We start from the raw sequence: 13,734 nt of genomic DNA, 5'->3' as shown, positions 1-13,734 counted from the left end.
GTGGTATGCGGCTAAAGGGAGCCGCCGCTGCGGAGCAGGTCCTCTGGAGGTGTTGTTAATGCAGCAGAGTTGGTTTAGCTCTCCACAGGTAGAGCTTAGCTCCAGGGCAGTGTAGATGTTGTTGATATTGAGGTAGCGCTCGTGGTGCAGTGTAGTGCAGGGGGTGATGGCGCAGCAATAATTTCTCAGAGACAGTGGGGTGCAGTCCTCAGGGTTTACTCACAGTTGTTAAGTTCTTCAGGTTGTACTTTCCGGATTACGACCTCCCACGTCGCGCTGCGTTCACAAGGCAGGGGCTCAGCAAACTCCCAGGTGTTTCAACAGTGGCTGACTGGACCCCATTCTATATGCCCTTCTCAGCCGTCTTCCTGCGCTGGCCCTCACCCTTCTTGCCCTGCGCCTCGCCAAACAATGTGACTCGCCCCCTGGGCCTAGTGTGGACGTGTGTGGGATACCCGGAGCCGGGTCTCTGGGGGTTGTAGAATCCGTGGCTGTGACCCGGTCCCGTGGCTCAGGGTGGTCAGGCCGATGGCGGTATTTTGTGGGGGTTTTAGGTTAATAGTCCGACTACGCCACCCGTGGATTGCGGTCAGCGCGGACTGCCGCTGCAAGGCAGACCGCTGGGGCTGATCGTGTGTGCAGCTGAGGTAGTGTGACTCCCCACGGGAAGAGTGGAGCCCCAGCGCAGTGTAGTTGATGGTGAAGGTGATAGTGCACGGGAGTCCCAGCACTAGTAGTGCTGGTGCGGCGATGAAGCAGGAACGACTCAGAGTCTTTGCAGTGCAGTTCAGTGTCTTTACTGGTGATATTAAGGCAGACCCTCCCGGGAGTACTGGCTAACATAAGGGGCCTGGTCAGTCTGCGAGCAAATAGGAGTTCCCCTGGCCAGGTGGAGTTGTAGGCCTCCCCATCTATCTGCACTCTTTCTGGCTACCTTGCTGTAAGCGGGTAGAAGTAGCCCACGTCCCTGAGTATACCGTGTGGTGCTCACCCGTATGGCTGGTGACTTGGGGCCTTCTATTAGCCTCCGCTCCTGGATGGCGGTGCTGGTCCCTTCCTTGTGACTGAGCCTCCGGGCTTCTATGGCCAGAGGACCTGGAATCCCCTGCCGGCTGGTTTCTGCTGCTGGGTGAATATCAGTCCCCACAGCCTCTGACTCCTGTGTCCGGTTATCAGATTCTTCTGCCAGGACGAGCTCTGCTCAGCTCCAGCCCCTGGTCTTCAGCTACTGCTCCTACAGAGCTCCTGCTGTAACTCTCCCTGTGTCTGGAACTGTCTCCAGGCTCTGACTGAACTCCCTAATCCCGCCCCAGACCCAGTTTATAAGGGCAGATTCCTCCCCTCCCAGATATGGGCAGGAAGTGTTGCATGCTTAGGGCTCCTGACCAGAGAAACCTCCCACTTGCTCTCAGACGTAATATTTCTATTACTGTGGCAACCAGACCCCTGGGGTGCCACAAATGTCCCAAGCTGGTATCCTCAGATCTTTCTGGGCAACCTGGAGTTCCCTGGATCCTATGTGGTTACCTTTTTGGCAACTTGAGTGCGGATGTGGCAACTGCACCCTGAAAGTACAGAAGCCTCCGGTTTCCAGTTGAACTTTGTAATTCTCACTGATTAGGGGCCGGTCCCCTCTGCGGCTCAATCCCTCCACCGCCTGGCAGATTCGGGCGTACGGGTGGCCTCCAGCACTGTCCGTACCCCTGGGATCCCTTCTTCATTCCTGGAGCCTTCCTCCTGCTCCTCTCCTCCTCAGTCTGTCCTGGGCCTTTCTGGCTAGGCCCTCCTCCTCCTGAGCAGAGCTCCCACAGAGCTCCTGCTCCCTCTACTTCTCCTCTCAGACTGCACTGACTGACTGCCCCCACCTTTCAAGATGGCTTCTCTCTATATACTATCCCTAACAAGTGCTCCCCTGATCTTCTTCCTCCACCCACACCCACTACATGGTTCCCCCTACTTTGGTTCCCCCCACTCCAGCCAGGGACAGGGCTCAGCAGGGAAGCGACACATCTTGCCCCTCCTGCTGGTCTGGAGTAGTGTAGTGTTGGATGTAGGTGTGTGGGTCCCGGCAGCACTTTATCCTTACCTGGGAGTGAGATACCACACCTCTGGGTGAGATGCAGTACCTCTGTAGCGACTAAACCCACAGGGCGCCACACATGTGAAGAACGCTTCACATCCGCTTGTCCCTGGCAGAAAAAATGCATGTACAATCCACATGTACAATCCGCATGCGTTTTTTCTGACAGGGAGATGCAGAAATGCTCAGAATAAAAACCTTAGCATTTCTGCATCATGGGCACATAGCCTTAAGGTTAAAAGACTAATGACCCTAGCTTCTCCGTGCCCTTGCCTCTAATGGCATATGATTAAATCATGATAATACAACCCAAAATACTGGTTCTGTTCTTATCTCTCATGGTACTGTCTCTTTACTTGCTTTTAAATCCTCTGAACTTGCAATATTTTAAAGTAAGTGATTACAGGGCTTTTCCCATACCTCACAACTTTTGAAGACCATAAAGAGGGACAAATTATCAGGCGTGCTACACTCACCGTGGCAAATGTTGGCCACGCCCCTGACCACACCGAAATCCACGCCCATGTTCCATTTCTTTTTCCCTTGGCAGGAGGAGATGTCAGTGGGGCGGTTGCAGTGAGGACATTTAGCAGATGCCTGAGACTGCAGGGTGCAGACCCAAATCCAGGATTATCCACTGTTTCCAGGGCATTTGGGACTAGAGATGAGTAGATCAATTCACGGGACTCCGGTCCAGCGTCCAGGTCAGTGATACTTAGTGTCTTGACGGGAGGTCTCAAATATCTTACCCTCCAGCGTCCTAGGTGCCCAGGCAGGCACAATGTCATCTTTTTGTCCTACTAATCTCTAGCTGGAACCTGTGGATTTATTTTTTGCTCATTCATTCATTCCCAGAGAGAGCTGCCAGAACTTTCTCATCTTTTTTGTAGCTTCACTATATGACATCTGGCTTTTTGGTGTCTGTAAAGCCATGTTCACACACAGCATAAATACTGTGTTTTTTTGTTTTCTGTAGGTGTCTGCACCAAACAACACAATAACAATCTTCTATGATTATTGCATTTTTGCTGCATTTTTTATGCTTTTTCCCCCTTGCGTGATTTTAAGTGATCTTTGTAGTACAGAAAAGCTTTGATTCTGCACTTAAAAAAGTAACTGCAGTTTTTACAAATGCGTTTTTTTAAGACTCCACATAAAAGCATCTAGAGAAAAAAAAAAGCACCAATCGCAGAGTTCAGCAGCGTCTTAAGACGCATCAAGGGTGGCGATTTAATGGAATCATATCCACTTTGTGTAGACATTTAGATCGTGTTCACAGTGTAAATGCTGCATTTTTTGCTGCTTTTTTTGCACAGAATTTCTGTTGTGTTTAACTCTCCAAGCAAATTGGAAATGTCTATGAAAGTGGAAGTAATTCCTTTGAAATTACCACCCTCTGTGCGTCTAAAGACGCTGCTGAACGATTTTGGTGCATTTTTTCTCTATAGGCATCTTCTGAAAAAAATGCATGGAGAAAAAAAGCTCTGTTGCATTTTTAAGCGCAGAATGAAAGCTTTTCTGTAATGTTAAAAAAGCGTTAAAAATTCTGCTTAACATCTGCACCAAAAAACACGTTAAATGTGGGGAATACGCATAAAACAAACGCAGCAAACACACAATAATCAGAGAAGATTGTTATTGCTTTGTGTGGTGAGGACATCTGCAGAAAAAAAGCTGAAAAAAAAGCAGTAGAAAAAATGCAGCATTTTCGCTACATGTGAACACAGCCTCAGAATTTTATTACATTTTTAATGGATTTAATAGAAAAAAATATCAATCACGCAATTTTTTTACACTATTTACCCATAAATAATTTAATCACTGTGTTGTGCAGGTTGTTACATTTACAGGGACACCAAATATGTCTGTTATTTGATGATTTGTGATATTCATTATTTTTTTTAAAAAAGTACATGAAAATGACAACATTTAAGTGTTTTTCATTATTTTTTAGTAATTTTATAGGATAAAAAATATCTCTTATATTCTCCCTCAAGAATACAAATACGGTACATAGAAACATACTGCTGTATACAATGTATCAGTACAATCTGCTTGTGGAGTGAGCGACTGCAATATACACTGTGTGCAGAATTATTAGGCAAGTTGTATTTTAGAGGATTATTTTTATTATTGATCAACAACTATGTTCTCAATCAACCCAAAAGACTCATGAATATCCAAGCTTAATATTTTTGGAAGTTGGAGTGGGTTTTTTTTAGATTTGGCTATTTTAGGAGGATATCTGTGCAGGTAACTATTACTGTGCAGAATTATTAGGCAACTTAATAAAAAACAAATATAATCCCATCTCACTTGTTTATTTTCACCAGGTAAACCAATATCAGTGCACAAAATTTAGAAATAAACATTTCTGACATGCAAAAACAAAAAACAAAAAAATTAGCGATCAATATAGTCACCTTTCTTTATTATGACACTCAACAGCCTTCCATCCATAGATTCTGTCAGGTGCTTGATCTGTTTTCCATCAACATTGCATGCAGCAGCCACCACAGCCTCACAGACACTGTTCCGAGAGGTGTATTGTTTTCCCTCCCTGTAGATCTCACATTTTATGATGGACCACAGGTTCTCTATGGGGTTCAGATTAGGTGAACAAGGGGGCCATGTCATTATTTTTTCTTCTTTTAGACCTTTACTGGCCAGCCATGCTGTGGAGTAGTTGGATGCATGTGATAGAGCATTGTCCTGCATGAAAATCATGTTTTTCTTGAACGATACCGACTTTTTCCTGTACCACTGCTTGAAGAAGTTGTCTTCCAGAAACTGGCAGTAGGTCTGGGAGTTGAGCATCACTCCATCCTCAACGTGAAAAGGTCCCACAAGTTAATCAAGTATTGACAAGGCTTGCAAGAGATGTCAAAAGCAATAAAAAAGGATTTTGGGGGTATGTCAAAAGTAAAAGAAAAGTCAAAGATGCTATAGGATTTTTACAGGATGAAAATGGAGAAATGGTAAGAGAGGATGTTGAGAAGGCCGAACTTTTTAATTCCTATTTTGCATCTGTTTTCTCTCAGAAAGAAAATGTAACATCGACTGATCTTCACTGTCCTTTTAAAGGAATAGAGGAATCCAAGTTATCTGTAAACAGAAAGATTGTGAGGGAATATTTAGCTAACATAAATGAGTTCAAGTCTCCAGGTCCAGATGAATTACACCCCAGAGTACTGAAGGAGATCGTAGAAGAAATTTTAGAACCACTCTCCATAATCTTTGAAAATTCTTGGAGAACAGGAGAAGTCCCAGAAGACTGGAGAAGAGCAAATGTTGTTCCTATCTTCAAAAAGGGGAAGAAGGTGGACCCAGGGAACTATAGGCCAGTGAGTCTGACTTCTATACCAGGAAAGATCTTTGAACAAATTATTAAACAACATGTATGTAAGTACCTGGATAAGAATGAAGTGATTAACCAGAGTCAGCATGGGTTTGTAACTAACAAGTCATGTCAGACTAACTTAATTTTCTTCTATGACAGAATCACTGACTGGGTGGATCAGGGAAATGCTGTAGATATAGTATATCTTGACTTCAGCAAAGCATTTCACAAAGTATCTCACACCATCCTTATTGAAAAAATGACCAAATATGCAATGGACCAGGCAACTGTTAGGTGGATTCATAACTGGCTTAGTGATCGGACTCAAAGGGTGGTTGTAAATGGCTTCACATCCAGCTGGATGAATGTCTCAAGTGGGGTACCACAGGGCTCCGTCCTGGGACCTGTATTGTTCAACATCTTTATCAATGATTTAGATGAAGGAATTGAGGGTAAACTGATTAAATTTGCTGATGACACAAAGCTAGGAGGGATAGCTAATACTAGAGAAGAGAGAGAGAGGATTCAAAAAGACCTAAATAAACTGGAGCAGTGGGCAGCAACCAACAGAATGGTTTTTAACAGGGAAAAATGCAAAGTACTACATCTGGGCAATAAAAATGAAAAAAGCATATACAGAATGGGAGGAATAGAGCTAAGCAACAGTACATGTGAAAAAGACTTAGGTATACTAATAGATCATAGACTGAACATGAGTCAACAGTGTGATGCAGCAGCAAAAAAGGCAAATACAATTCTGGGATGTATTAACAGAAGCATACAGTCTAGATCACGTGAAGTCATTATCGGTCTTTACTCCTCTTTGGTCAGACCTCATCTGGAATACTGTGTACAGTTTTGGGCACCACATTTTAAAAAAGACATAGACAAATTGGAGCAAGTTCAGAGAAGAGCGACCAGAATGGTGACTGGTCTGCAAACCATGTCCTATGAGGAACGGTTGCAGGATTTGGGAATGTTTAGCTTGCAAAAAAGAAGACTGAGAGGAGACTTAATAGCTGTATACAAATATGTCAAGGGCTGTCACATTGTAGAAGGATCATCTTTATTCTCATTTGCACAAGGAAAGACTAGAAGCAATGGGATGAAACTAAATGGGAGGAGACACAGATTAGATATTAGAAAAAACTTTTTGACAGTTAGGGTGATTAATGAGTGGAACAGGCTGCCACGAGAGGTGGTGAGTTCCCCTTCAATGGACGTCTTCAAACAGAGGCTGCACAGACATCTGTCTGAGATGATTTAGTGAATCCTGCTTTGAGCAGGGGGTTGGACCAGATGACCCAGGAGGTCCCTTCCAACTCTACCATTCTATGATTCTATGATTCTATGATTCTATGAATCTTTGATGATACCAGCCCATACCAGTACCCCACCTCCACCTTGCTGGCGTCTGAGTCGGAGTGGAGCTCTCTGCCCTTTACTGATCCAGCCTCTGGCCCATCCATCTGGCCCATCAAGAGTCACTCTCATTTCATCAGTCCATAAAACCTTTGAAAAATCAGTCTTAAGATATTTCTTGGCCCATTCTTGATGTTTTATCTTATGTTTCTTGTTCAAAGGTGGTCGTTTTTCAGCCTTCCTTACCTTGGCCATGTCCCTGAGCATCGCACACCTTGTGCTTTTTGATACTCCAGTAACGTTGCTGCTCTGAAATATGGTAAAACTGGTGGCGAATGGCATCTTGGCAGCTTCACCCTTGATTTTCCTCAATTCATGGGCAGTTATTTTGCGCCTTTTTTGGCCAACACGCTTCTTGCGACCCTGTTGGCTATTTGCCATGAAACGCTTGATTGTTCAGTGATCACGCTTCAAAAGTTTGGACATTTCAAGACTGCTGCATCCCTCTGCAAGACATCTCAGAATTTTGGACTTTTCAGAGCCAGTCAAATCTCTCTTCTGACCCATTTTGCCAAAGGAAAGGAAGTTGCTTAATAATTAAGCACACCTTATATAGGGTTTTGATGTCATTAGTCAACACCCCTCCTCATTACAGAGATGCACATCACCAGATTTACTTAATTGGGAGTTGGCTCTCAAGCCTATGCAGCTTGGAGTAGGACAACATGTATAAAACGTATCATGTGATCATAATACTCATTTGCCTAATAATTCTGCACACAGTGTAGATCAAGTACACATAATTCTCCCCATTATGTCACCTCACCAGAGCTTGTGGCTCAATTGTTTTAGCTCCTGCCTGTAATGTTGAAGGTTGTGGGTTTGATTACAGGGGAGACTCACAAAAAATGTACATTTTTGTAATTGCTTTTTATTATTTTTAGCAGTTTTATACGAGCAAAAAAATTTGACTTTTTCTTCACCTTAGTATACAAGGAACATAGAAATACATTGTTTTATACAATGTATCTCTATGGACACAATCTGCTACTGGGTTTACTGCCTGCAATATAGGTCAAGATTACCAAATTCTCCTATGTTTATCATTATGAGCTGTGGCTCATAGATAAAGCTGCTGCCTATGAACAGTGAGATGTGAGTTTGAGGCCTGTTAATTTAATTTATGCAAAGAGAATTGGCTCCACCCCTGAGGAGGAGGAGCTACAGTGCGATGAAGACGCCGGGGAGTGGTGGTGAGTACTTAGAAGCCGGGACATGCTGGGACGGCGGGACTGAACCCTCAAATCGGGACAGTCCTGCTGACTTCGGGACGGTTTGGAGCTATGAGTTTTCCAACGAGCAAAATACATTTCATTAATAGATCTTGGAATAATAAGTTCCACAATTGGATATGTTTAAAAAAATGTTCCTGTGCTGAGATAATCTTATAAATGTGCCCCTGCTATGTACTCTATAATGGCTGACCGTCAGGAACATGGTCTGATCATACCACATCTCCTGGACAGGGGAGGAAGCAAAAGAAAGTATACAGACAGGACACCATAGTGCCACAGCTGATTTATTCTGTTGCGCAAAACATTTTACTTCTTGCTTTTCAGCAATATTTTACTTCTAAGAAAAAATCAGCTGTGATCCCATGTTGTAATGTCTTCATACTCATTTGCTTCCTTCCCTGCCCAGAAGCTGTGGTATGTTTAGACCATGTTCCTGCACAGTGTCATGCTGGTATGGGAAGAACCCAGCATACAATGAAGGGAAAAGGGAGGGGAAGCCCAGCAACTAGGGAAAGGGGAGTGGAGACCCCTAAGCAGATCTAACAACACCCTGACTCCCCTATCGTCCCTAAATAGGTTTCGCACCTATCGCCGAGCAGGATACCTTAGCCCTAGCTGACCCTAGAGCTAGGCCCTAGATAGGGAGGGAAAGGTGTGAGCACTAGTCAGCCCCACTGCAACTAAAGACAAACAAGGGAAACATACAAGGGGATACACTTAGCTTTGAGAAGACACCAGAGAGATAACGACTACAATTCACAAAGGAACTCCAAGGAGAATCCAACCGACTGCTAGAATTCCAGACCTGAACAGAGGAATTAACTCTCTCACCAGTAACTTTCTGGAGAAACTGAGTGTATTTAAAGATCCACCAAGGGTGTGTCAATTAGCAGCAGAAGGTGGAGATCACCACTGGGTCCTAGAGAGGGAGGGATGATGAAAGGATGCAGAAGGTGTCTGCAAGGCCAAACGCAGCGACCTTCTACAGCCGGATCCAGAATGACTGTCTGTCAAACCTGACACAGCCGTGACACACGGTCAGGCACAGCCATTACAAAGTACATAGCAGGGGCACCTTTATAAGATTATCTAAGCACAGGAACATTTTTTTTTTAAACACATCCACTTGTGGAACTTATTATTATTCAAAATTCTACTGATTAAAATGTTGATTAAAATTAACTATGTTTGTGGGACAACCTCTTCAATATCGGAACAAATGGCCATAGCCTGCTCCCTTGTCCGCAGGACACTAAAGACACTGTTGGTGATGTCAACTATCAATCTTATTTCCTGTCAATCCTAGTTCCTTTACTACTGGTTATATTACACTTACATGTTTGGTGAAGCAGCATCCACTTTACCAGTGATATTCAACCCTCTGAGACTACCTTGGCTGGCAGTGCTTTTTATTCTGTTTTGTATTTTTGGGCTTCCATCATAACTCATCATGCTTCCAGATATATTGACATCATTAACTCAAGAAATCACCACCACCCTAATGTTATAACATGTTACCTGGTCCCACTCTAATAATTTCTACCTCTGTTACCATACACCATCAAAATTATTTGTTGGGCAGCACTAGTGATGGAGGAGGCAGCATTACAGACATCGCTGCATGGTACTGCACAGGAACTGTCCAGCTAAGAATACTTGTGTAACCATAAATTGTGGTGCTACCCAGCCATGGAGTGTGTGTATACTGTCCAGCTGCTGACCAGAGGTAATAAGCTCCCTTCCTCTGCCAATGGGGCAGTACCAAATCTTATTTATACTACCCCCAGTTATTGTTTAGTTTACCTTAGACATATCTGGTGATATTTGTTTGCTGATCTCTGGTACCTGATCTGGCTTAGTTCAGACCTTGTATTCTCTGTAATCCCTCCTGACTTTGACCCAGTTTGTTTGATACCACTCTTAACTGGCCTCCTGATATCTGATCTCAACTATTCCCCTCACTACAGTTTTGTCCATGGTTTTATCCCTTCAGTTACTCACCTGGCAAGTTTGACCATCTTTGCCTCAGGCTTCCTCTTCTGGCTAGCAGCTACTTTGTGGATGCAATCCAGTGTGCCTTATTGTAACTTCTTATCCCAGGTTGAAGTTCATGGTTTTTCTGGGACCGGCAAGATGGAGTGGCTAGCAACAAGTCTGTCTGAGGTTGGCTTTTTGAGCTGATGTCCACAGACAGCCATAAAGCCTAATTTTATTTTTTTTCACCAGCCCCAATTATCAAATGGTTACTCAAGTCTTAAATACTTGAGTAAGTACTTGTGTCTGTATACTAACCCACATTAGTCATTTTTTACATTTCATTTATGTATAAGTAAAATCCAAAACTGCTTCACTAAACCTCATCCTCTGTTGCTGATCCACCCCTTATCATCAAAGGAAAACACCCTGACTCATAGTTTTTTTTTGCCACTGAATCACAAAAGTTTTTCATTTGAGACATTTTTTCAATCCTGAAAGTATATAATTTAGGGCCTTGAAGAAACTTTGTAAAGTAAAGAATACTGATACATCTCTGAAGGCCCTCATACACATTGGACAAATGTTGGCTGAAACCACCAATTTTTTCAAAATCTGCTGACTATCTAATGTATATGGAGGCCTTGCGACTCTCCCCTGACAGCTGATGTCTGGAAAGAGAAAGATCTAGCATGCCAGATTTCCAATGGATGATCCTTTATTTGCCCACGAGACAAGCTCTCACCAAAGGAGTCTGGCAGTAGCTCTCTTATAGAATACACAGGAAAGCTTGGCAGAGCAGAGAGCTGATGTGTATGGGGGACTTGTTTGGCCGACAGCGATATGTTGTGTATGGGGGGGGCTAAAGAGAAAAGGCATATAAAACTTGACTGATAACATTATTATCATCCAATCAGCAGATAAGTGTAGAGCACACTATACCCCCTGGTAGAAAATATTTTGATAGGACAATATAAAAAAATTATAAAAATTGTACAGGTTAAAAATGACAGAAAAAAAAAGACTGCAGAGGTGGCCAATAACCTAGCAGTAGATAAAAAAAAGAAAAAAAAACACTGCAGAGTTGGCCAATAACCAAACAGTAGATAAAAAAAAGAAAAAAAAACACTGCAGAGTTGGCCAATAACCAAACAGTAGATAAAAAAAAGAAAAAAATCCCTCTGTTCTTGAGCAGGGGTAATTTTTAATAACAAATAAATTGCAAAGTGACTTGTTTTTTTGATACTGAGAAAAGCCCTTTTTTCATAGTAATGTACAACATGTGAAACATTTGAGTATAAAGAAGAATAAGCATTCGTGATCCCATAAAAAAGGGAACCAAATATATCTGTTACTGTGACACTTACTAAGGAAAGATTTCTCCTGATACATTTGCTTGTCACCTTCCATTGATTAATTGAATGTGCAGCTCCCTGAAGAATGTTATATGAGGCAATAGCTTGCACAAGGCATTGTATAGGCCATAGACATAAAGAGGATCCTGGAACATGAAAGGAATGAATTAAAAGAGAGCACAGTAATCCATTAATGGCAGCACTAAAGGGAATACTCTCACTGTTATTAAACAGCAAGGTGCTAGAGAGCACTTTGATTAATCTAGAATCCTCTCTGCCCGTAATGATGACCATTGCTCTTTAATGTAATGTACAGTATCTTAAAAGCATGTTACCGCTATGACACAAATCCTATAGTCTGGGATTACGTAAGAATACCAGTAACAGACAGATTAACCCCTTTTATAACAAGAGTGACGTAGAGGGGTTTTTAGCATTTTGTCTTCAGTTCATGCTACAAATATCTCAGACTATATTTGTTCATATACTTTATTACTATATTTACATGCCACAGTAATGTACTGTATGTTGAGCACATGATCTATTATTCATGATTTTGTGGAATTGAATAAACTTCTCTGGGCACCTGAAGAATGACAGTAGTCCTGTAGTTCAGCTCTACAATTTATTGTTCCTGCAGTGTCTTGGCGCTGGGCACGAATACCAGGGGTTCTCCAACGATTAGGATTCACATATTGTGTCTTGGCATTGATGCACGTGTATTTCAGCAAACCGAACCTGGATTCTATGGAGGTAAGTTGCTAAAATTTTGGCCATTAAGTGCTAAGGGGAATTTAGACTTCAGAAGTAGAGACTAGACTTTTTTTTTAAACTTTGTGTTGCGCAGCTTGTATGGGAGTTACAATTTCCATGGTCAATGAGGTGCTTATGACGCGCCCCCTGGGCCATATTCTTTAGGGGGAATATCCGGAGCCGGATCAGATGGGAGTTGTAGTCTTCCGAGTGGCTGTGACCCGGTCCGTGCCCAGGGTGTCAAACTCAGTTGTATGTGGCAGTCCTACAGATGTTATTAAGTTCTTTATTGTCGACTACGCCACCCGTTGTATTGCGGTCACTATGGCCGCCGCTGCAGCAGGGTCCGCTGAGGCTGATGGTGTAGGTGCAGCTTTTGATGGTGTAACCCCCAACGGGTGGGGTATAGCCTCAGGGGGTCAGGTGCAGAGGATGGGGGTTGTGGTGGTACAGCATAGGTGTTAAATGAAGACAGAGTCGGGTTGTGCAGTTTAGGGTATTTACTCACTGCTGATGTTCCGGTCACTCCAGCTTCAAGTGACCACCCGAGCCGTGCTGCGTCCACCAGGTCCTGGATCCAGCCAACCCCCAAGCGAGTCCGGAGCGTGACCCTGAGCTCTCCTTCTGTCCTTTCTCTGGCCGTCCCCACTAGTGATCCACCCAGGTCCAGCTCCCTCGGGCCTTCTGTTGGGAGACCCTTGGCCTTGGGTTCCCTGACCCTCCACGTGGTATGCCTTCGGGGTGGATGTGGTGGGTGGCCGTGGCAGACGCTGCCCACGGCCTCCGGTCTCTGGCTAGGGTGTGTTTTTGCCCCCACCAGCTTGGGTTCCGGTACCCTAATGCCAACTCTTCACCCGCTGATGGACTTTGGGTTCTCAGAGTTCCTTTTCTGTTTCCCCCTCTGGGTCTTTCTGGCTTTCTCCTCTCTCTCTCTCTGGGTCTGCTCTGCTCCTCTTCCTCTGACTTCTCTGCAAAGGGTGACTGACTGACTGACCCTGTTCTTTGATGGTGCCCACCTTATATACACCCTCTATGTGTGAGCTCAGGTGACCAGCACCCAATGAGCTCCTATCTTTACCCAGGCTGCTCCCCCTATCTGCCCCTACACTACTTGGGATGTACCACCCCCCCTCCCACTCCAGCCAGGAACAGACTCGGTCGTACCTGCACATTTCCAAGTGGGAGTACCGTCGGTCTGCTCCTCGGAAATGGGATGTGTGTAGTGCATGCAGCCTACCGAGCTCAGTTCCACACTCCATCCTTACCCGGGAGTGGAATATCACACCTCTGGGTTGAGGTGCAATACCCCTGTAGCAGCCGAATCCTCAGGGTGCTACATTCCCCCCTGGTAAATCACAGCACGTCCTCGGGCTGTAAGACATAAACATCCACAAAACATACAAATTTTTGCATAAACATATAAAACATTTAAAACAACATTATATATATATATATCAATATAAAACATTCTCGTCGCCTCTGGCTCCTCCTCCGGTCACTGTGCAACGTGTGACCGGGTAAAGTGCGACAGTCTCTCTAGAAAACTGGTTTTCCTATAAAACCGGTAGGGGGCGC

The 13,734-nt window shown here is 44.0% G+C and overlaps 1 protein-coding gene across 1 annotated transcript in view; it reads left to right on the top strand.

Moving 5' to 3' along the window:
* LOC141273723 (heparan-alpha-glucosaminide N-acetyltransferase-like) overlaps nt 1–13,734 on the top strand; it is a 1,179,775-nt gene that overhangs the window by 578,374 nt on the left and 587,667 nt on the right. The window contains exon 11 of the mRNA XM_073686004.1: nt 12,047–12,159. Within this exon, the coding sequence (XP_073542105.1) occupies nt 12,047–12,159 (113 nt within the window). The remainder of the gene's footprint in view (nt 1–12,046; nt 12,160–13,734) is intronic.

The sequence above is a fragment of the Phyllobates terribilis genome, unplaced genomic scaffold (assembly GCF_046119375.1).
Source record: "Phyllobates terribilis strain yellow unplaced genomic scaffold, ASM4611937v1 Scaffold_5__5_contigs__length_657084704, whole genome shotgun sequence".
NCBI classification, from domain to species: domain Eukaryota; kingdom Metazoa; phylum Chordata; class Amphibia; order Anura; family Dendrobatidae; genus Phyllobates; species Phyllobates terribilis.
The sequence above is the reverse complement of the archived record's forward strand: the minus strand, read 5'-3'. Positions and strand labels throughout refer to the sequence as shown.